The sequence below is a fragment of the Pteronotus mesoamericanus genome, unplaced genomic scaffold (assembly GCF_021234165.1).
Source record: "Pteronotus mesoamericanus isolate MK-2021 breed Mesoamerican mustached bat unplaced genomic scaffold, CSHL_Meso_final contig_173, whole genome shotgun sequence".
NCBI classification, from domain to species: domain Eukaryota; kingdom Metazoa; phylum Chordata; class Mammalia; order Chiroptera; family Mormoopidae; genus Pteronotus; species Pteronotus mesoamericanus.
In genome coordinates, this window is record NW_026555072.1 from 16,260,393 (window position 1) to 16,283,245 (window position 22,853).

At 36.2% G+C, this 22,853-nt stretch overlaps 1 protein-coding gene across 2 annotated transcripts in view; it reads left to right on the top strand.

The window, feature by feature from the left end:
• The window catches only part of DMD (dystrophin), a 1,878,371-nt gene that overhangs the window by 762,042 nt on the left and 1,093,476 nt on the right, over positions 1-22,853 (top strand). For both annotated transcript variants that reach the window (XM_054566574.1, XM_054566573.1), the window contains exon 42: positions 14,243-14,437. In XM_054566574.1, the coding sequence (XP_054422549.1) occupies positions 14,243-14,437 (195 nt within the window). The remainder of the gene's footprint in view (positions 1-14,242; positions 14,438-22,853) is intronic.

The following is a 22,853-nucleotide window of genomic DNA, read 5'->3' on the forward strand; positions in this document are numbered from 1 at the left end:
AATTTCAAGGGATATGTGATCTGGCCCCTTATTGTCTCTCTGGCCTTAACTCTTAATATTTTAGCTCCTGTTCACTCTGTTCCACCAACACTGACGTCTCACTTTTCCTTAAACATGTCCAGCATGGCCGCTTTGCATTACGTGTCCCTGTGCTTAAACCCCGCCTCCTCCTGGTGTCTCTGTGGCCTCCTCCATCTTTGCCTCTCTACCTTCCCTCTCTTTTTCTCTGTCAACCTCTCCCCCATTTATTTTTCTCCATAAAATGCACTACCTGAAAAGTTACAAATATTTCCAATCTTCACCGTGTTATCCCCTTCCCTAGGATGGAAGCTCCCAAAATGAAGGTATTCTTTTCTTTTCTTTTTTTAACTGCTATGCCCTCAGAACCTAAAACAGACTAGCAAGTAGTAAGTACACAATATATATATTTGTTGAATAAGTGAATGAATATACTAGTTAATCGGTTATGAGCAAAATCATTTTAAGGTTCTCTTAATGTTAGAAGACCATGCAAAAATTCATTATGTATGTTAAATTTGGAATAACCATTAACCTGATAAAAATAGAGAATGAAGTGTTTGAAGTGGAGAGAGAAAAATATATAAACTGTTGAAATAAAATGAATTATCTAAACTGGAAACTGAGGTTTAAGAATATCGATTGAATTAGTAAAGGATAGTAAGCAACTACATTAACACAGTACTTTGGTTATTCTGGATCTGTCCAGTCCAAAGCTCTTAATGTGTATGAAATCAGATGTAATTGCAATTTTATATTCTTGTAAGTTTAAATAAATTCATCATTTTATACATAAGATTTATATTATATATCACCTTGGAAATAGTATCTCTAATGACTGGCTCTAAATTGCCCAATACATTAAAATATAATATAAATATATTAAACTAGACTCACTACTTATAATAACATGTACAGGTATTATATAGTTAGATATAAACTTCTGTATGTTGTTCATCTCCTGTATTAAAGGTACAGTGAAGGACTACAGTCACAATTCAATTGGTGTCAAATATATAAATAGACATAAAATAATGTTACCTTTTAATAGTAATTACTATGTCAAATTTTGCTATTAAATGAAAATTTAGCACAATGTTCAGGAGATACTGATGGTAAATACTAATTATATATATTTCACAAACAGATAAAATCGATTCTGATGCATTGCTGATATGTGCAGTTTTATTATGTAATTTTAGTTCTAAAATTAGAATAAATATAACTCTTTTTTGGCATCAAAGTAACTTGTTTCACTAAAATTAATATTCTCTGCCTTGAAATGACAGTACTTGAAAAATGATTACATTTGATAGAATTATTTTGGAACAATTTATTACTTCTCATTGTGAATAAGGACATTAAGCAAAGTTTATCTTAGTCCAGTAGAAATAATTCTGCATAGCAGTTATTTTGCTGTGAGGTAATACAGTTTTTGTGAGACTAGAGAGCTATGCATGAGTGGATCTTTACAAAAAGTGTCTCTCATTGTTAAAACAACCTAAACAATATAAAATTTGTCAGGTAACTCACCTGAGTTCCCATAGAAATTAATGGTAAGGATTTCAACATCAAGATACAAATATAATTATTGAAGAGATTTGTTGCTCTCATCTCTTTGGCTCTGGTAGGGGCACTGATTTATTATATTACTATCTTCCCTTTTTTATTTGTGTTTAATGAAAATCTCCAAATAATGATAAAGGTTCAGTGAAATTGGAATTCCATCCACTTGGAATCTACATAGAAACTCAAGTTTTTATTTTGGATACATTGAATTGGTATTTCTTTCATTCAATAAACATTTATCTAGCGTCTCTTATGAGCCAGACAACACAAAACGTAAAATAACATTGGTGAATCCATAGCAATCACACAAAAGACGTGATATTTGATAAATATAACTCATACAATGGGGAGGAAAAAAGTACGAGAATTTATACACAGCAATTTGACCTCCATTTGCAACACAACAATAAAAAGTGTCATTTTCCGCAATCTAAATTTGCTTTCAAAATATGGAACGCCAGCTGGAAGGGAGCTTCAATGGCTTCTGCAGTGGGGTTGGAAATATCCTTCTGAGCATGTACGAAACAACTGGTTATAAATAATTAAAACACTCGCACCATCTGTGAATCATTCTGATTCTTCAATGATTACTTAAGACTCTCATTGTATGGAACATATTCTTAGAACAGATGAATAAAATTAATTCAAGTGTATAGCTTTCCCAACTTGGATTTTCAGGAAAGAAAAAAAGAGTTACAGTGTCTTTGAATCTGCTAAGTCTTCTGATATTTCTTCGCTCCTTTATGAGCCAATGGCTTTTGAAACCTGAAAGCGTGTTTGAAATTTAGTTTTATTTTTAATAATATGAATGCCTTTATTCATAGACACTTCATGATGTAACTTAATTCTGTTTTAAAAATTCCATAGTTTTTACCCTTTTATCTAATCTTCCGAGGGTAGTACTCAATAAATAATAGACAGCTGTGTAGTAGAGAACTAAATGGAAGTCCAAGATGATTGCACCAGTAGTTCTAAAATGTGTATTTAACAATGCATCTAATATTGCTTTTCACACAGCAATGGACTCACTTTTAAGGCATTAACCAATGTTTCACTGAAAATTTCTAATCAGGTGATTATCACATGATTTCTTAAATATTATCTCTTCCTAGCCTGTGTTCAAACGTCAGTTCCTCCATCTTGGAAACTAACACATAAGATACACAAAAAAAGACCATAGGCTGTAATCATGAGCAATTTTTAAAAAATGAAATGACTCCTTTAACCCTTATAAAATAGAGGAAAGTTTTATTTAGTGGTGGCTAATCCATGGATAAAAGGTGCATGGATAAAATGAAAACCAAGGCTTCACGTCTGTACAAGTTTAAGATGTTTAGATTAATTTGTAATTTAGAGGGATTATTAGCTGTTTAGCTGGGTAGCAATGCATGGGCATTTATTGCCGGGATAAAGTAACTGAGAAAGTTTCCAGGAGACCTGTGCAAATAGTTTTCCATACTAGCTAGTAAATTCTTAACTAATGGAATTTCTGGGTGGCAAAATATAAGTAAATGAATTATTCGATGAATACAGTAATCGATAATGTTAAAACTCCCTTTGTGATCTATGTTCAAATTTAGTACCGATTAATATCTAAGCACTTATAAATATGTATGAAACATATGAATAATATCCTCTACTCTCTGTTTTAGGTTCTTGCATTCTAGATATAGGTGGCTGTTTTTGATGTGAAAAATTTTTTTGAGTTATCTAGATCCTTTCCTTCATTGGCCTCCCTAGTACAAAAGAGACTCTTTCATGAACTGCCACAAAGCCTTCCTCTTTCCTCAAACCTGCCTAAATGTCTTTCACTTCAGTCTTTGCAGTGCGGATTCCTTGTCTTGGGGCTTTCTTCCTGGGTCTTTCCCTGCTGGTCTCCTGTCATCTTTCAGGATATAGAACAAATACATCCTTCAGCATCCTGTCTGATGTAGTTCACAAGATTCCATTTACCCCTCCGTCATGTTCCGTAACATTAGCCAGAATACTTCCCTTAATAGCACTTAACCACGATCTGAAAAATGTAATGTTTATTTGTTTACTTGTTTATAATCTCTCTTCTACCATTAGCATGTAGACTCAATAAAGGCAGAGACTTTGTCTTGTTAACTAGTATTTTCCCAACACATAGATTCTGCCATAGAGTAGATGTTCACTACAATTATTCTACGTGAGTGAGTGAGTGAATAGGGAGCATCTTCTTGTGGAATTCTCTGCAGTTCAGAATTAATTCTTCTGTATTCTTACAAAAAGTAGGGTTTCAATGCAGGTCTACCAGTATATGATGGTTTTCACTCATCCATGCAAAAAGGAAAAAATAAGAGCAAATATATCGTGCTTTTCGTAGAGCTGAATTTGTAGAACAATCATCCTTTCTCCTGAAAGCATGGCTTTCTGCCATTGGTGTGGCTGGAGGTGGTCATAAAATAGCCTTTCTTTCCTCTTTTTTTCTTTCTTGCTGTTTTATTGTTATGTCGTTACAATGTCCTTTACAGGAAAAAAAGTAAAGGTTGGAATTTGGTGAGGCTCCCCGCCATTTTTGGTAGCATTTTACTGACATATGAAATAAAAAGCTTTGGCACCATCCATCTGGAAAAATGTATTCACATGAAGGGACACCGTTCCTGTCAGGTTTCTATGCTGGTTCCCTGAAGTTTTGAGAATGAGGGAGGGAAAGCTCGGAAACCCAAGCTGACTGACCTCCCATTTGTATGGCCTCCCAGACTGTAACTACTGGCCCCACAAGCATTCCCTCCTGAAGTAAGAGCCTGCACTTTTTCCTGTCAGGTGTGAAAAACAAATACAAGAATGAATATGCAAAAAGAGTGGATTTAGGGCATCACAACACCTGCCTAATATATTTTCAATACATATACTTATGTGTAATAAATGTAACGAAACAACATTTGCTTGTTTATAGATATTTTCATCCTCCAGATTTAAATCCTTTTTTTGTTCGTTTTATAGACATAGAGACTCCATAATAGCATCCTTTGGTAGTGCTCTTTGGAATCCAGAAAATAAAACAAATCAGTGCATGTTAGAAGAAAAGCATTACCGTTCCTGTGCTTTATCAAAATGGAAAACTGAAAACATGAAGATGCCAAATTGGAAATTTACGTTAATATGTGTGGCTTCCTTATGTTCTTCATTTCCACATAAAAAGCCATGACAAATATTTCACTTAGCTCTGTAATTTACAGAATGCTTTTACATTCATGCTTTTAGTTAATTCTTATAATTTCAAAAATAATGGTCTGGATACAGAAAGTAGGCACATTAAATCAGTGTTCTGAAAAGCTTTGAGAAGTGGAAAATTAATAAAGTTCTTTTCATCTGGCAAAACTTTACTTCTTTTGTAGCTGCTTTTACAAAAGAGGTTTTGGAAGTAGAAGGTCTGTTAAGGCCTCAATGAGTTATCCTTTTGAAACAGGCCTTGGCCAAGTTGCTAAGTTGGCTAGAGCATCATCCAACTGAAGCGTCAACACTGAAAGGTTATAGGTTCAGTTCCCCGGAGAGCACTCCCCTAGGTTGTGGGAGGCAACTGATGGGTGTTTCTCTGTTTCTCTCTCTCCCCGCTTTCCTCTCTCTAAAATTAATTTTAAAACACATATCATTGGATGAAAGGAAAAAATTTAAAAAATAAAATAAAATATATAAGACAAATGTAGAAGTGAGTGTGTGAATAGGATTTCTTAGGTTTAAAATGGGAAAATTTGCTGGCCAGAACAGTGCAGTTTCATATTAGAATTCTTGCCCTGGCAAAATACAATGATAATTATTTTTTGGAACATTCACAGAGAGCAGGCTATTTCAGGAGAAATTATCTTGATTGTAAAGTGGAGCACAGTAAGCCCAAGGTGTCCTTAAACTTACCAAATCCTAAGAATTGAGCATAATTTTTGATAAGAAAAAAAAATGGTTTTGTTCGGTACTGTCATATTTGCAAACTTATTTATAACTTGCCAAAGCATATAATTTTAGAAAAATATCATTAAGCACAACAGTTTCTATACACAGAGCCATACCTCGTTCATTTGGAGGCTGCACGGACATTGTGAATGATGTGGCCCAGCCAACAACCCGAAAAGGGGTAGAACAAAAGGCGGGGGGATTTCTGCATTGATTTGGTCAAGTTCATGAAGCCCAAAGCTCACTGAAAGTTCTTAAGGACAGGGCTATTCAGGTCCTCTTTTTGGAGGTTTAAAAAGAAATTCACTCTTGATTTTAGAGATAGTGCTAATCAATTACATGATTTTGTTTTTCTGCCCCCAGGAGATTAAAAGGCAAGAGGAAAAGGAAAAAGAATAAATGACAAAAACATGAAATAATAGCTCTAGCCTGGAAGAGGGATCCAAAAAAGGGGCTCTCTTTAAGGATATAGGAACACTTGGCCCTGAGAAACAATTGCGCGCAGGGCAGGGCAAATGACAGAATGAGAGAGAGAGAGAGAGAGAGAGATTATTTGTGGTTGTTACTATTTATTTGATTTCATTTATACTTAGCATAGATAATTTAATTATTTTGACACTTTATTCCTAAAGAAAATTATGTTAAAAATCATTATTCTCTCATCTACTAAATGTGTGTAACCCTTAATGGCATAGAGCACATTAGCTTCCTGATCAGAAAATACTACCAGCTGCTCTTTATATGTGTAGCTATCTCTCTATCTTTGCTATGTGTGCATATACACATAACTATATACACATAAACTTATGTGTCCTATTATAAATATTTCATACATAGGTTCACTTTGTAAAATATATACTTTACCTTAAAGATGCCTGCTAAGCTCATCAAGATGTTAATTTTAATAGTTTAATGTCCATCTACCAATAATTCCAATATTTCTATTTTGTAACTTCCCTTTATTGTAGGCATATCAAATACTTGTGACTATTTAAAAGGAGAACAGAATTGGGGGTAATTATCAAAATTATATTATTTGGAATTAGGTTATATAGTTTTATAAATAGTATTTTTCTTGTATTTCAAGGCTATTAGTGCCCCTTCAGATTAAGAGCATTTAAATAAAGATAGCCTCATACGCCAGGCCAAAGAAATAGGAAAACTTTTCAGCTTAACAAAAGCAATTTAGAATGCATTGGAAGTATTGAAGTGGTCACTTCAAAATTGCAAAAAAAAAAAAAAAAATTAAAAATCTGCCATGTTACTGATTGCCTAAACCTTAACTAAATATCTGCTTTGGTTTGAGGATTTTTCTGAGATATTTTTCATGTGTTAATTTTATTTTCATATTAAATTAAATTATGCATGCATGTATATGTGCGTTCATGTTCACATGTGAATGTGTTAAAAAGTTTCTGTGTATTCCCAAATTGATATATTGGGATGTTGTAGGAACAAGAAATATATACCAGATATATACATTCAAACTTTTATGTGAAAAATTTGGGAAGAGTTAGCATGGATTTGAAAGATTTCTTGAATGCAAGTCTTCTCAGGCATTTCAATTTGCTAACAGGCATTGTGGACCCCCATGGAGGGGCTGAAATTAATATCTTCTAAAGTGACCTGTATAAAAATGCCCCAAATAATTGCTTCTTTCTTTGTTCACCTATAATGAATTACATTAATATCTGAGAGTCAGCCAAAGAGCAAAGATATATATGTGTAATGGCATTTAGCTAGTGTGCATTAAATTGGAAAAATGCAACATAGTTAAATGAGAAATACCTGTGAAATCTACACCAATGAAAATTAATTACATTCGGAAATGAAGCAAAGAGTTCTGTTTGAATTCTGGGAATTCCAAAATGGAAATCATATTGCTACTGCAGATCCTGGCAATTCTGGCCAAATATCTATTTTTAAAATTATCCTTTTAAGCTGATAGTTTTTCATTAATTTACTCAACAAGTATTTTTTGATAACCTACTCTATGCCAGCTATTGTGTACGCATGAGTCTTCGCTGCATTTATTTTGCATTGTAAGATAGCTAGGGTGTATATAACCTTATTGATGAAATTACCACGTTACTTGACAGGTGATTCCCTGCAAGGTAGACCATCTATGCTGGTCCTTATCTGTCGGTGCTCACCTTGAGGGAGTCCACAGCCCTTTCCTCTCGCTTCTTTCACAGCCATACTTAGTGACTAGAGTTCTACCATGGCACTAATTTATGTGAATTCATTGAGAAATCCTTATTAAAATGCAGATGTTATCCTCTGAAGGATAACACTTTAAACCACTATAAGCCATTAACACATAATTGAGATTCAGTTTATCAGTGTAATTAGATGGTAACTTAGCTTGGCCCGGAGGAATTGGGTAAACGTGGTGGCATGGAAGGGAAGAATCAAGGTGAGGCAGATCAGTGAGCGGGAGCAGCCGGAAACTTTACACAGGACACTACGCATACCAGGCCTCTTTGGAGGGGGACGCCCTTCAATGCTGGCAAATCCAGCTCCGCCTGCAAATCTCTCTCACTGACAGCCTGCCCTGCTCCACAAATTCATTCCAGTTTTCGAAAGGAAATCATAGGACTGTACGAGAGGCTTTCCTGCAGTATTTGACTCTGATCGTTTTATGTATTTCGTGTTTTGTTCTTTTTAAGCAAAAGGTAGATTATAAGCTAATACAGTTTGTCCATCCATCAGTGTCATTCGAGAGTTGATCCCTTTTTTGTTTCATAGCTTGGCATAGGCCATTTCCTAGACGATGCAGTAAGGGAGGGAGCACACCTAAGAGGAAACACTATCCCACCACTCTTTTCTCTATGGGAGATCATAACTAGTCCGTTTGGACTCATTAAGGTGATTATTCAGGGTCTTTTGACCAGCAACTTAATTAAGAGCACATAAAGCTGAGTACTGTCGCAACTCTTGTGCTGCCATGTCATTTATATGCCTGCAAAACAGGGGGCAGGAAAAGCAAAGCCAGTCCCTAGCTCACGTGTGTCATAATCTTGTTTTTTGTACGCTTTATTAATTGAATCTTTTCTCTCTGTATGGGTTAACACAGTATATATTTTTTTGGTGCCAAATTGGCTTATTTGACTTGCCTTTTAGGCTTATAATTTCTTGAAATAATCAAGGAGAAATAAATAAAAAGAGGTTAAATGTCCTTCTTACTGTAGCGATCTCTAGGAGAAAACGTAATTGTCTTTCTCTGAAGACTTCTGCGACTAGCTCTACCTGTGTCAGAAAACTGAAATCCTTCCCACTCCCATGTCACTTATGAGCCATCAGAACCCACAGAAAGCCTGTAATCCTATTTAGGATTTGTATGCCATTGTATTATTTTAAAAAATCTATAGTATTTAAGAATGTCCTTTTGAGGAAAGATAATCAGATATAAGTTAATACATTTTCATACCATGGCTCGCTTCAAGCCATTAATAAATAATCTGGTTGTGTTTTGAAGGTTTGGAACATCTTTTGCTTTATTAACATCAACAGGATTTTAAAAGGCTCCGTCACTGTATTCGTGTTGTCCCGATTTTAGTCTATTTTTTGTTTGTGTGACTTTGAAGACATTGTCCTATCTTCTATATACCATATTTATACTAGGTATGTAGGTATTTTAAAGGAATGTATTAGAATAATGTGGCAGATAGCCTATTTTCTGTCTTCAGCTTCTTTGACCTCATAACTCATAAATGTACCAGTAACCACAAGCCATTAAAACTTTTCTATAGAGGAGAAAGAAGTTGCTTAAATCATGGAAGAAAACACGGTGTTTTAAAAACTTAGGTAGAATGCACCATTTGTTTCAAAACAGGATTGCCTTCGCCTCAGGCAGCTATGCAGCCCCTCAAGAAACAAATGTTAAGTAATAAAAAGAGTGTGATCATTCAAGTTTCAGAGAAACCAAAGTCATTTTTTAAAACTTGATGAGTGATATCTAGGTCTACTCACATAGCTCAAAATCTCAAAGCTGTTTCTAACTCAACTTTAGGTGTTGCAAACCCTAGTTTTGTCCCCTAATGATCTATTTTAAGCAGCAATTGAGCCTTTCATTTCTTAATAAAAACAGGTTCTTTGGGACTCTCTTCCACATCTCCTGATTTTCATTCCCAGAAAATGAGGAGAGTGTATTCTTTTGGGTACATATCATTAGAAAGGACTGTGAACAGAGAGAAATAAAATGAATTAGTATGGCTATGGCACTTATTGCTAACGGTGCGTGAATATCTATAATGATAAAAGGTGGCGAAGAACATTAACAAAAGCAAGTTGATTTTTGAAAGGTTAGACAGGATTTGTACATATCAGAATTCAGGATATCATTATTCAAGGCAGAGTTAATGAAATTCAAATGAAAAATGTAAAAATCTGAATACGAGTGCATGGATTTTGCATAAAGAAGAGAATATGAACGTGGTACTTCCAATTATGCCATTTTTAAGTAACTCTCTGAAATTTTTATTAAAGCAAACTGAAAGTCATTCAGTAGATATAGTTTACACATTATGGACCTGCATGGCTGTCAAAAGGAAGGATTTATTTTATTTTTTTAAGCCAAATTCTGATTTTATTTTATACGTAATAGAGAGTTATTACAATTTTGTTTTGTTTTTTTCAAGATTTTATTTATTTATTTTAATTTATTTTTTCAAATACATTTGTCTCTGCCTACCCCCCACCACTTTTCCTTGTCCCCTCCCTCCTTCCCTCCCTCAACATATAGCAAGGACTCATGGACAAAACCAAAGGGGAAGAGCTGAGCGGAAGGATTTATTTTAAGGAGTAGATAGTACACTAGATCTCCAAATCTCTGACTCTCTTGATGAAAATTTTAGCGGTTTCCTAGATATGAAAATTGTAGTAAATCACTCTCTATAAAAAATAAATTTATATATAATACGTCTGTCTATACAATCAATTAGAACTTTATAATAAGTGAGAATATTCAAAATATATAAAACTGGGTTTTCTCGAAAATGAATTGACATTTTTCCAATTTTGTCAAAGAGTTATTTTGAAGTATTTCTGTTTTTTCATACAAGTTCACAGGATTTGTCCTGTGTTACACACCACTTAACTTGTCACATCTATGATGATGGGGCACTATGTATCCGGATGACGGGGGAGCTGAGTCCCCCACTAGATCAGTCTTCAGTAAGTGCTTTAAACGTGTGATATCAACCTCTTAGAATTCAACTTACAAAATACATCTGAGTCAGTGCCCACAGATAATTGTAACCAGAAGGCATTTAAGAATTGTAGGCATTCTAATTAAATTTATTTTGCACAAGAAAAAAAAAATAGAAGATTATCAGTAGCTTAGGGTAGCAAATGCTGCCATTTCTTGTATCATTCAGATCTTTTCTAACGTGATAGAATATACCTTTCTACTTCTTTGATTGCTTTTATCAACTGGAACACTTGTACTATTTGTAATTGGGTTGGAGAATCTCATCATGCCATGTCTGAGCACATGGTGAATAGGAGGGGGCAGACGTAGTCCACTAATTTCCATGGAGTGATACCAACTACTCTAAGACTTCTTCTGTATGATAATGTTGAAAATAATCACACTCTGCATATTGATAGAACATACCGTAGCTGCAGTACAAAGACTAATGATTTTTTGAAGGCTATTATAATCAGGTTAGTAAGGACTTCATCTTTAAAGAAAAGGAAAGCAAAATCAATGTTCAGAACCAGATAGAAAATTTCAAATTATTTGAAAAATTCCAAATTTAAATAGATGCCATAACATTCTCCTAAAAGAGATTTCCATGAAAATGTAGGCAAACATGTGTTTTCTCTTAATGAACTGAGGACTATTTCTGAGGAGGAAAGGAAGTATGTGAATCAATAAGTAATAATCTATGACAGACACATTGTTGTCAAGTAGTGAAAAACCCAATAAAAGAGAAGCCAGAAGCTCTGGCTTCTCAGAGCGCTGGTTTAGGCCTGAAGCTGATGTTAGATCTTATTTCTAAGACACATGACTCCAATCTTCAAACCTGTATGGTGAAAATGAATTATTATTTAAATAAATCGCATTTTTATGTTAAACTTACTTATGTAGAACAAAAAACTATCCACAAGCACTGAAGAATTGCAGATTTGAGTTTTAAGCTGTGTTTCAGGAAATAAAATACACGGCAGTAGTCATATGTGAATTTTACTGCCTATTTTTATTATTTAGCAGTTCAATTAAGTTGTTTGCTATCTATAATTCAGACTTATTATATATGAGGCAACAATATGAATTACACAGGTAATGAAGGTCTAGGAAACCACGTGTCAAAAGAGAAACAGAAAGGAGATATAAAGAACTTAGACTCATTTTCATTTTAAGATAAAAAGGTAATGGATATCAAAATCTTTTGAAATACTAATCTTTAGAAATGAGACTCAGATGATCTCTGAATATTTTGAAGACATGCATCATTGTAAAACAACTCTTTTAGGTTAAATAAAAATACATGCATACAGTATACATACCTACATGCATCGTACATGCATACATACGAGAGAGAAACTAGTCCTGGTCTTTTACCCAACTCCGTCCCTAACAACAAAAACCACTGCTCCATAGAAACTTGCAGGTATAACATGCATACAATTACAAAGAAAGGTAATTGCACCATTTTATAAAAATTATGTAGAAAATATCTTGTTTCAGATAATGTAGAACTATCCCTCTAGAATTGTAGCAAGTGATGCAAATAAGAAAGACAAATTTATTCACTTGGAAATTTTTATTAAGAACAAGAGTCAGCGGTCTGATGGGATGTATGAAACTCACAGCAAATGTGCTTGACTTGTGTTGTCAAGTCTACTGCTTGTTGTTAAGCCTAATGTGTCAGTGAAAATAGCAAATTCAAATAGCCTGCTGGTTTATTTTTCTTTTAAACTGGTGAAGTGGTTGATTTGAAAAGAAGAACTGGAAAAATCTATGGCTAAACTGATGAAGTGACCTCATCAAATTCTAGCCTCAAAGTCTAATATTCTTTTAAATGGAAAATTAGAAGTGCATGTAGATGATCATTCCATTAATTATGAAGGAATGCGTGTTAGGTATTCGGTTATGACATGCACATTAAACCGAACTTTGTAAAAGGTATCATTACATAATTTAAGCTAATTTGTGTAATTCTATGAATTTGCAGTGCCACAGGTAGATGAGACATCTAAATTAGAATTGTGTCATTTTTATATTATGTAAGGATTAAGTACAAGAATCCTGGCCATGAGAAATTAAAAAGAATGCGCAAATGGACCTGCTTATCATTGCCTTCAGCGTTGTGTGGCTTCAGTCCGGGATCCTAAACTCCATTTAGTTACACCTCTGCCAGGATAAGGATGTTCTTGTCATAAAGGCTGGGCAGTACTAAATAGCTGAGTTAGCGTGCCTATCACCGCAGCTCCGCCAGACACATACTGAACCCCTCAGCTGGCCCCATCAACAGGCAGCTGGCAGGTGATCAATTCAAAGCAAAGGTACTGGGCAACTTAACTTCAGTTACAAGAGTTTTGCTGTTTATACAGAGCTAGGACAAAAGTAGGTTTCGAGCTGTTTGTAGGGAAAATAATACAATGATAAATAAATAATATAAGAATAAACACTGTTTCGCGTACTCACCACTGTAAACCTATTCCCCCCCCCCAATACTGTACACAGAGCAGAGGCCATCTATCTTTTTTTAATTTGCACATCACATAGAGTCTATTTCTTCCTCTTATAAGGAATAGGGAAAGGGGCACATCTGGCTGGGTCCCAAGGGACGCTGAGCTCCAGGTGTCCGTCACATCTAGCCCTTGAGTGCCAGGTAGGAAAACACAGGCGCGGGAGAGGATGCTGCTCCCTTAGATGTTCAGGATTTCTGGAGTTCTTATTACAATATGAACCCTCCTCCCCGTCCTAATCACCTAGTTCCTTAATTAGCATCTAAACTTACTAATAAACTAGCATCAAAGAGAGGACCTGATGTGTAAAATTTGGAGGAGAGGGATGCTTAATAGTTAAGTACATACCATCCAAAAACACTTTGCCCCTCTTGTATTCAATACTTTAATCAAGATTGGGGGGAAGGGCCCTAGCTGGTGTGGCTCAGTGGATTGAGTGCTGGCCTGAGAACCAAAGGGTTGCTGGTTTGATTCCCAGTCAGGGCACATACCTGGGTTGCGGGCCAGGTCCCCAGTAGGGGGCATGTGCGAGGCAACCACACATTGATGTTTCTCTCTCTTTTCCCCCCTCTCTTCCCCTCTGTCTAAAACTAAATTTAAAAAAATCTTAAAACAGAAAACAGATTAGGAGAAAAGACATAGGAAAGGTTCCCTTTGTATGAATACCACAGATGTACACCACACCCCCAACTGTCCTGCCGCACACCGAGTTTTCAAGGAGCCTTAAAGTTAACATTCTACATACCATTTTTGAAAATTATACTTTTCTCAGGGTAAAATTACCCTTCTCATGACCTTATGGGTCTTGGTCTTTCATTCTTATATGCATGGTACTAATGTGTATGCATCTCTTATTATAAAAGGTCCTAACACTTTTGGAAGAGGAGGGTATATAAATAATAACCATTTTACTAGACTTATCGTGCATTTTTATCCACTTTCAGCCCTCTGTCAGCTATAAACTGGACTCTATATAATAAACTCAAGAGGGGTCTTTTCATTATTAGGAAGCTAAAAGCATTGTTCTTTTGTATATCTATACCAGCACACGGTCCGTGAAGAATCAGTGAAGGTGATGACCGAGGACATGCCTTTGGAAATTTCTTATGTGCCTTCTACTTATCTGACTGAGATCACTCATGTCTCTCAAGCTCTATCTGAAGTGGAACAACTCCTCAATGCTCCTGACCTCTGTGCTAAAGATTGTGAAGATCTCTTTAAACAAGAGGAGTCTCTGAAGGTAAAAGCAAAGCACTTTCATTTAGATTTTACAGGGCGATCACATTGATCATAGGCGGTACCAACACAATTGACTTAAGTGTGTAAAGTGAAGGCATTTTGACTTACACATGGGATTCTTAAAACACTTTTAGGATGGTTAGCTTTAGAAATGTGGGGCAGAAAGAGAAACATAAGTTCAGAGAGGTATTTTTTTAGTATTTTAATGTTGAGAGACCTCCTAAAACAAAGGACTGCACAAAAATAATGATTTGACGTACATTCATTCAAGGCAGAAAGGACGTGTGAAAAAACAAGCTGATATCTTCCTTTCCTGTCTTCTCTTATAAAAAGGGAAATTAGATGAGGTTTTAGATTATATCTACTGTATATTGTTTTATTTTTATATTTTCCACTTAAATATATGTATTCAGTTTCAAATTAGTGTATCAATACTACACTAATAGGAAATCTAATTGAATGGAAAGCGAAAAATTATTTCGTTTAAAATTACCAAAGGCTACCGACCAAATCCACCCTTTTTCAAAGCACTAACTACAAGTTCTGAATTCCAAAGTAAGGCAAAACATGATAAGGGAATAGACTTTGAGTTTTAGAGGGAATTATCTGAAGATAAATGAATATAGCATCAAGGAAATGTCCATAATAATGTGTGGCTCAAGATAATTTCTGTGATCATACACTTTTCACTCAAAATGAAATATCATAGTGTAGCCAGAGCTTGGTATTTTCTAATGCAAATAGCATAAAATTATAAACGGAAGATAAGTTTGCTCTCAGCAGCACCTATTAGCCGAAGTATTTTTATGCTTTAAATGATTTTTTGAAAGCTCATTCCATATCACACATTTATCTGCATAAGTATACAAATAGATAAAGCTCTTTGTTTGTTTTGGAGAACAGAGTTGCACTATCTGAGTGACTTGAATTTTATATCTTACATTATATCAACTGAGCTATAAACTTACACACTGACATAAAATGAGAGACGCATAGCTCTCTCTGGAACCACTCCATCCATTTTAGTATCGTGCTATTTCTTATTCTCTTTGAAGTAAAAGTCAAATGGCTGATGAGAACAGTGAAGGAAAGAAACCCAATCAATTGATAAAGGAGCCACGCCAGCACTCCTCTCATTATTCACAATAACTGATTTCTCATGACAGCACAGTTTGTAAGTTGATCATTGTCATCCAACATGTAAATCGTGGCTAATGAGCTAATATTCATTCTTTTCCATGTTCACGGACATACGGGTCAGAAGAGCAGTGACCCTAAACTTATTAAGTTGCCAATTGAATATCTTTGTTTTCATACATCTTAACGTGGCACACTCAGAATGATGGGTCCCTGGCTACACTCAGAGTTAATCATTTGGTCTCCCAGATATATTTCATAATATTATAGCTGACACCAATCGCGATGATATTGATTACTGCGGTCTGTGAAAAGGGACTGCAGGTTTAATTTAACTGGATAATTGAACCCTCATTAGATGTAGTTTTGGGCATAATTCCATCTCATTCCCAACAAATCTCCTGCGGCAAGCAAATGGGCTTCCTACCTTTGTGGGCTTTTTGAGGGGGGATCGTTTTGATCTCAGTCTTTTCAATGAATATGTATTTCCTCTTCAAGGCATTCATCTTTGTCATTATCCCGTAGTAAAAATAGAAAAGGAATGCATAAATCGTACAGCTGCTGGTTGGGAAGGTTTGAAATTAAATTGTGGTTGATTTTTATTCCTGACAGATTTGCATGAATCAAATTATGGGAGTGTAGTAGGTATTGCTGTTGTTTAACATATGTATTTCTGGCAAGTGCAATACAACACAAATAACGTGTGATAAGTTAAACTAATCACTTTCTGAATAAAATATAATTAATACAACACGTGATTTTCATAGATGTATTGAATTGGGAAGCTCCCTGCTCATTTTGACAAGGACTAAGCAGATGAACACCTACTTACACATGGGAGTCTGCATTTACTAGCTAGTACACTAACTAGCTAAGGCACAGCTAGCGATGAATGAGTAACGTATACCTAAGTGATATTTATTCTTACAGCAAGGCCAATATCAGCATTGTGAATCAATTGATTGCGATTGTTTATATGTAAAAAGTTAATTACACTCATTACATAAATGGTAGTACTATAATTTTGAAAGAATTAGTTTTTGAAAGTTTCAATCACTATTCGAAATAACCTGCACTTTATTTTTAAGAAGAAGCCAATTGCCAATAAAATAGAGTTACTATGCCACATCATCTCATCTTGTTTTAAAGTGTTTCGTATGAAAGTATGATCATAAGAAAAGAGAGCGGGAGGGTGGCTCCCCGGGCCTGGGGTGAGGTGTGGAAGGAGTAGCTGTTCAATAGCATAAAGTGTCAGTTACGCAAGATAAATATGTTCTACGGATCTGCTGTACAACGCTGTGCCTCTAGTAACAGCAATGCATTGTGCACTTAAAATATTTTTATGGGTGCAGTTCTCACGTTAAGCATTCCTATGCAACTAAAAATTAAAAATAAAAATAATAAAGTATAAATATAGGTAGTTTACCATCACAGTGTTTAAGTTTCCAGAAGTTGTTCCCCTGAGAACTTCAAACATTTCAATTCTTGTCATAAAAGCAGAAATGATTCATTAAAGGGGCCCAGTGGAAAGGATTTATCTTAATGCCGCCATGTACCTGATTTTGCTAAAAGCTTCAGCTCCATCAGAAAATGAGAGATGCTCCTGGGGCCCCACACCCCGCCTCCTCCCTGAGCACTCCCAGCACCCTGACTAGCAGCAGCTCACTACACATTCCTGGGACTCTTTGCTTTTGGGCTCTCTCTGGTCCCCAAAGCCCGTAAGTTTCTGGGCATTTAGGCTGTGCCTCTCCGCATCCCTCCACAAAGCTCAACCAGTGAAAGATGGCTTTCAGTAGATAAAAAAACATTGCTCATTCACATCCTCAGTTGGAGTAAATCTGAGGCATGTACAGTCTGGCCTGAAGTTCCCCATCGAGACCTGCAGGGTCAGGACCGAGACCCCATTGTACGCAGTAGAAACCTTTGTATTATATATACTGTCTCCTGGTTTCTACTCTAGACTCCCCTATTCCCTTACCAGTGCTTCCTAAGGTCATTTCTGAGTAAATCACTTCCACGTACATTCTGCTGTTAGGATCTGTTTCCAGGGAAACCCAACCTGGGACAATTTTGAAAGAAAGAATGACATCTGAACTGTTCATTCAGCCCCTGCCAACAGAAATCCTGTTGACATTGATGAAGGTAAATTTTTAGGACACAATGAGAGCGTGACTTGGAATAATGATTGCAACTGGGCTTTACCCAAAAGGTGATGGGAATCAACTTTCATACAGCGCTTAGGCACTCTTTTAATAATGTACCGGTGTTAACTCATTTAATCTTCCCCATAACTCTATTCAGTATCTAAAATTATTACCCCCATTTTGCATATGAAGAAACTGGAGATATAGAAAGTAACTTGACAAAGTCGATACAGCCAGTATTAGTGGAGCAAGGACTTGAACCCAAGCAAAGTAGCTCACGACCTATGCTGTTAACCACTATTCCATACCACCTGTCATGTGTCTCCTTCTTGGGTACTATGTTGAGCAGAGAAAGGGTGAATTTCAGCAAAATACAGTAGATTACTGAGGCCTGTCATGCCCAAGTCATAGGAAAATGTCCTGGGTTCTAATTCCATCTTAAGCCACGCCAGCTTAAGATTCCATAAAAGGAGGGAAGAGACAGAAGGAGTGAGGGAAGGGAATAAGGAGAAAAAGAAGGTGGAAGGAAAAAAGAAAGTGAAGGAAGGAAAGAAGTCAGATCCACATCATTTGAGTTCTCTCATCTAAACTAATGATAGTACAGATGCTCTGGTTAAGGTGGGTATGTGTTCTTGGTAGCCGAGAGGGTGACAAGAAGTGTGGATATAGGAAGAAAGCTCACAGATGTTGACAGGACACTCGAGCCCCATGGAGGGCTTGGATAGACTCTAGAAGTAAAGGCAGAAACACTGGGGATGGCTTGTTGTGAGCTTAGAAAGACAAAGGCTGTCAAGCACAGTTGTTCAGTCTTCTTTAACTGGTTCAGTTTTCATGCATGGCCCTTGAGAGTTAAAAAGAAGTGTTAGGATATGCTGCTACTCTAAGATATGGGGATTTGTTTATTCAGAACTATTTATTGAGACACTGGTGTGTCTCAGTGGATTTGACTGCCAGCCTGCGAACCAAAGGGTCGCCAGTTCGATTTCCCAGTCAGGGCACATGCGTGGGTTGTGGGCCAGATCCCCAGTAGGGAGCGCGCAAGAGGCAACCACACATTGATGTGTCTCTCCTTCTCTTTCTCCCTCCAATCCCTTCTCTAAAAAAATAAATAAATAAAATCTTTAAAAATATATTTATTGAGCTCTTACCATGCACCAGGTATTGCTGTAAGTGCTTAAAAATTAGAAAGCAAAACCAATGGACCCTGCCTGCATGCAGGTTTTATTATAGTAGTGGGAGGCCAACTATAAGCAAACAAGCAAACAAACAATAAGTAAATATTGTATACTTAGACATGAAACACGTTATGAGAAACAGTGGTGTAAGGGTGTATGGAACTACTAAAGAGGCAGGAAGGCTTGGGATGGCGGGAGCTGTTTTTGTGATTGGCAGTAGAGTGCAGAAGACATTGGAGCAAAGGTCTGAAGAAGGTAAGGGAGTCAGCTTTGCTGTCTGGGCATCGTAAATAGTCAGTGTGAAGGCCCACATGTTGGGGGCGTGCTTAACCTGATCACTGGACAGGAAATGCCTCGTGGTTGGAGCAGAACGAGCTGGGGCAGGTCGTAGGGCATGAGTCCAAAGGGGTCGTGGAGGTCCAGATCATGGAGGGCCTGGGGGACCGACCATTGCAGAGACTGCCCTTCACTTCGAGTGAGACAGGAGCCATCGTAGGTTTTGGAGGAGATGAGTGGTGTGATCTGATTTATGTGCTGCTTGAAAGTAGAACTATAGGGGGTCAAGAGCAAAAACAAGCACAGTTGGCAAAGAGATACTGGTGGCTTAAACTAGGGTGGTAAGGAGAGGTTTTTAGATTCTGGAAATGTTTTTAAAGCGCAGCTAGCAGATTTCTTTCTTTATTCAACCAGCAACTTGAGCGTGGGTGCGTAAAGACCCATTCTTAGCAGATTTGGGGTTCAGGAATGTTTGGATGTCCTGCGAATTTGGCAGAGGGTCCCTTGAGGGATGTGAGATTTCTTCTCATTGATATTTTGTGCCTCCCATACTCCAGTTTTGCCTTGAAACAGGGGCGAAATTCTTGCACTGGAGACCTTATCACCCTGATCAAAATCTCTCTCCTTTAAAACGTGTTTCATTGTGTCAAAGCGCGTGTTTAATAATGCCAGTCACTTGGCTGGAGACAAAGCTAATGCCGTGTGCAAAGTGATTGTTTTTCTACTCTAGTATTAGGAGGATCAGCTAATGGAAGAAGGTGCTATATGTACAGATCTGAAGAAAAATAAAAGAGTAGCTCTCGGGGCCCATTGTAATATAGGGGCATGCTAGATAAAGGGGTAGGTTTTTTACCAATTTAATAATATCTCTGCAAAGGGATGTTGTAATTATTCTAAATTAAATACTCATGGATCACATAAAATGCCAAAGCAGAATTTGATTACAAATACTTTTTAAATTCCACATAAATTGCCTAAAATAATAGTTTGGTGCATGGAAAAAAATTAGGAATTTTATTAATGTATTACCATATTGTAAGAAGTGATCTTTTGGATTATATATAACATTTTGAATAATGTAATCATTTAGTGATTTCTCTAAGGAAAAATTCAAGTTTTTCAAATAACATTTATTCCGTTATAAATGCAATTCCTTTCTTCAACTGCTTTTATGATTTGGGATTTATTTGTTCAATTTGCTATTTATATTTGTGAGCTACTTTATAAATATTAATCTGTTCACTGTCATTTAAATCTTACTTAAGTCATTTCTATAGTACTTCATTTTTCATTACTTTTCTAGTGAAGAGATTGTAGATATTTACTGCATTATAGTCATGCCCAGTTCATATTTATATGTGCTTTGGTACACTTTTCCTTTATATTTTATACATGTCCCTGTTTTATAGGAAACTGCTCATTTTTTTTTCTCTCTGCCACTAGTTTATCAGGCCCAGCAGTTGTCCTACCTGCTCCGACTCCTCTCCTGCAGTTTACTCCCATCTCTGCTAAAATGCACTTTAAAAAAAACCCTCATTGCTACTACTTCCATTCTCCCAGCGAGGCTATTTTGATAACCCCCATTCTATAAATCCCGGAAGTCAGAAACTTGCACATTAAAACTTACAATGCATGAGACCAGTAGAAATGTTGCGGTTGCAATGAAGTTTGTGGGGAGGTGTTTTTTTTTTTCTCTTCGTGAACTATTCAAGCTTTTCTTTGACCAAGCATGATGCCACTATTTTTGATCTGTGATATATAATTACAGATGTTCTTCACTAAAAGACAATGCATCACTCCATGGAGAATGTTCTGGCCAAAATAAATAGTTGTGTTCAGGGAGTCTTTTTCACATGCGGGCCATAAACCATAAAAAAAAAAAAAAAAAAAAAACAAAAACTAAAGGGCAACTTACCATAGAGCCACTAAAAAAAAAACTTCTTTAGAAGCTCAGAAAAATCTAATTAATAAGTGCTTTAATGCCTTTTGATTGAACACTCTTCCCGATTCGATCTGTCATTAATGTACTGCCTGGTGGCTGGATGGGGCATAAAGAGAATGAGAATTCTATTTATATAGGGTGTCGCCTTCATCTGTCAGATAAAGACAAATTCCAGAGAGTGAAAATGACCTAGAGTTTGAGTCTTTGGTTCTCCAACTTCTCTTTTTCAATTTTAAGACACATCTACTCCTCAATGGCTGCTGTCACAACATAATTCTTTTTTCTTAGAAATGAAAGTGGTATGCCTTTCTGTTAACCAAGTTACAACGGGTCTCAAGGCACTTTTGTTAGCTAAAACTCCTTAAAGCCCCAAATGTGAACACAATAGCGCAGAGCTGTCTAAAAATGCGTGCACACGCATTTAAGTGCATGTATATCCATTTACGGTAGGGCTGTATTTGTTAAAATGGCAATACTGAATCAGCGACGGAAGATGCAATTTCCCCATTTGCAGTAGTTCGTAAATGAGTCATCTACTCCTGACTCGTCCTCTGTGGAGACCAGGGTCCATCATACACAGGATCGGTAGGAAGACAAAAACAGTATCTCGTGGTTCTTGTTCACTACTGCATCTGCAACTGCTAGAACAGTCCGTAACTCTTACTGGGCACTCTGTGTATCGGTTCAATGATTGAATGGCAGTCCGGTAAATCCATACATGGACTCTGCGATCAAAGAGAACAGAGTAGTGCTAATCTGCTGTCAGTCCCGAAGCTGAAAAAAGAAAAAAAAAAAAGGGCCCTTTTACATTATATTGAGTTAAATCATTCAGATGTGTGAATTCTAACAATCTACACATAGATGCCAGCGTGCAGACATTTGATCTAGGTTTGTGTATACAGATTTTTAAACCAGTCATTTACGAAAGTGTGTGGCAGGAAACCCACATATAATTCAAATATTAGTAATATCTTTTCCAGTGACTGAGCTTGCATTTTATGGTTATGGCGAGTAGTAGGCTAGAGAGGCTGGCAAAGCACGGGCTTTGAAATGAAAAAAATTTTGATTTAGACACTGAATGTGACTTGTAATATTTGTGCCCTTTGTCAAGTCACATAAAATTTCCAAGTCACAGTTTTTTTAACTTTGAAATCAGATCAATGATAATATTTGTCCCAGGTGACTCAGGGTTCTACTGTGAAGATAGAGGGAAATTATGTGGGGTTATATACATTTTAAGATTCTTAAAACTCATAATACTTCATCAAGCATTCAACATCTTAAAAATTAGGGTACATTAAGTGTCCATGCAAGTAATCCTAAAAACAAATTGCCTTTAAGAATGTGGTAAACCTTATAAAATTGCATATTGCTATGTACAAAACTTTAACTAAAATGTTAACAATGGCATAAAATATACATAAAGCTATTTCCAGATTTAGCAAATAGCCTAAAGGTAAAAAGAAAAGTTTAAAGTAAAAAAAAGGGAATGCACACAGGCTAAAAAATATTTGCTTTCCACAAAAACATCTGTTAGAAAATCTTATATACTTTCAATTGTATTCCTTTACTACATTTCCAAAGCTGCTACATAATACTGATTCAAGGGTAAAGTTTTCCATTCTTCTATTGATGTTTAAGTGCAAAATAAATAACTCACTTTTTAGTACATATGTTTTGAGATGCAGGAATGCAAACTCTGAATTGTTTCAAGTTTCTGTGCACTGTGGCTTTTACCAAGAA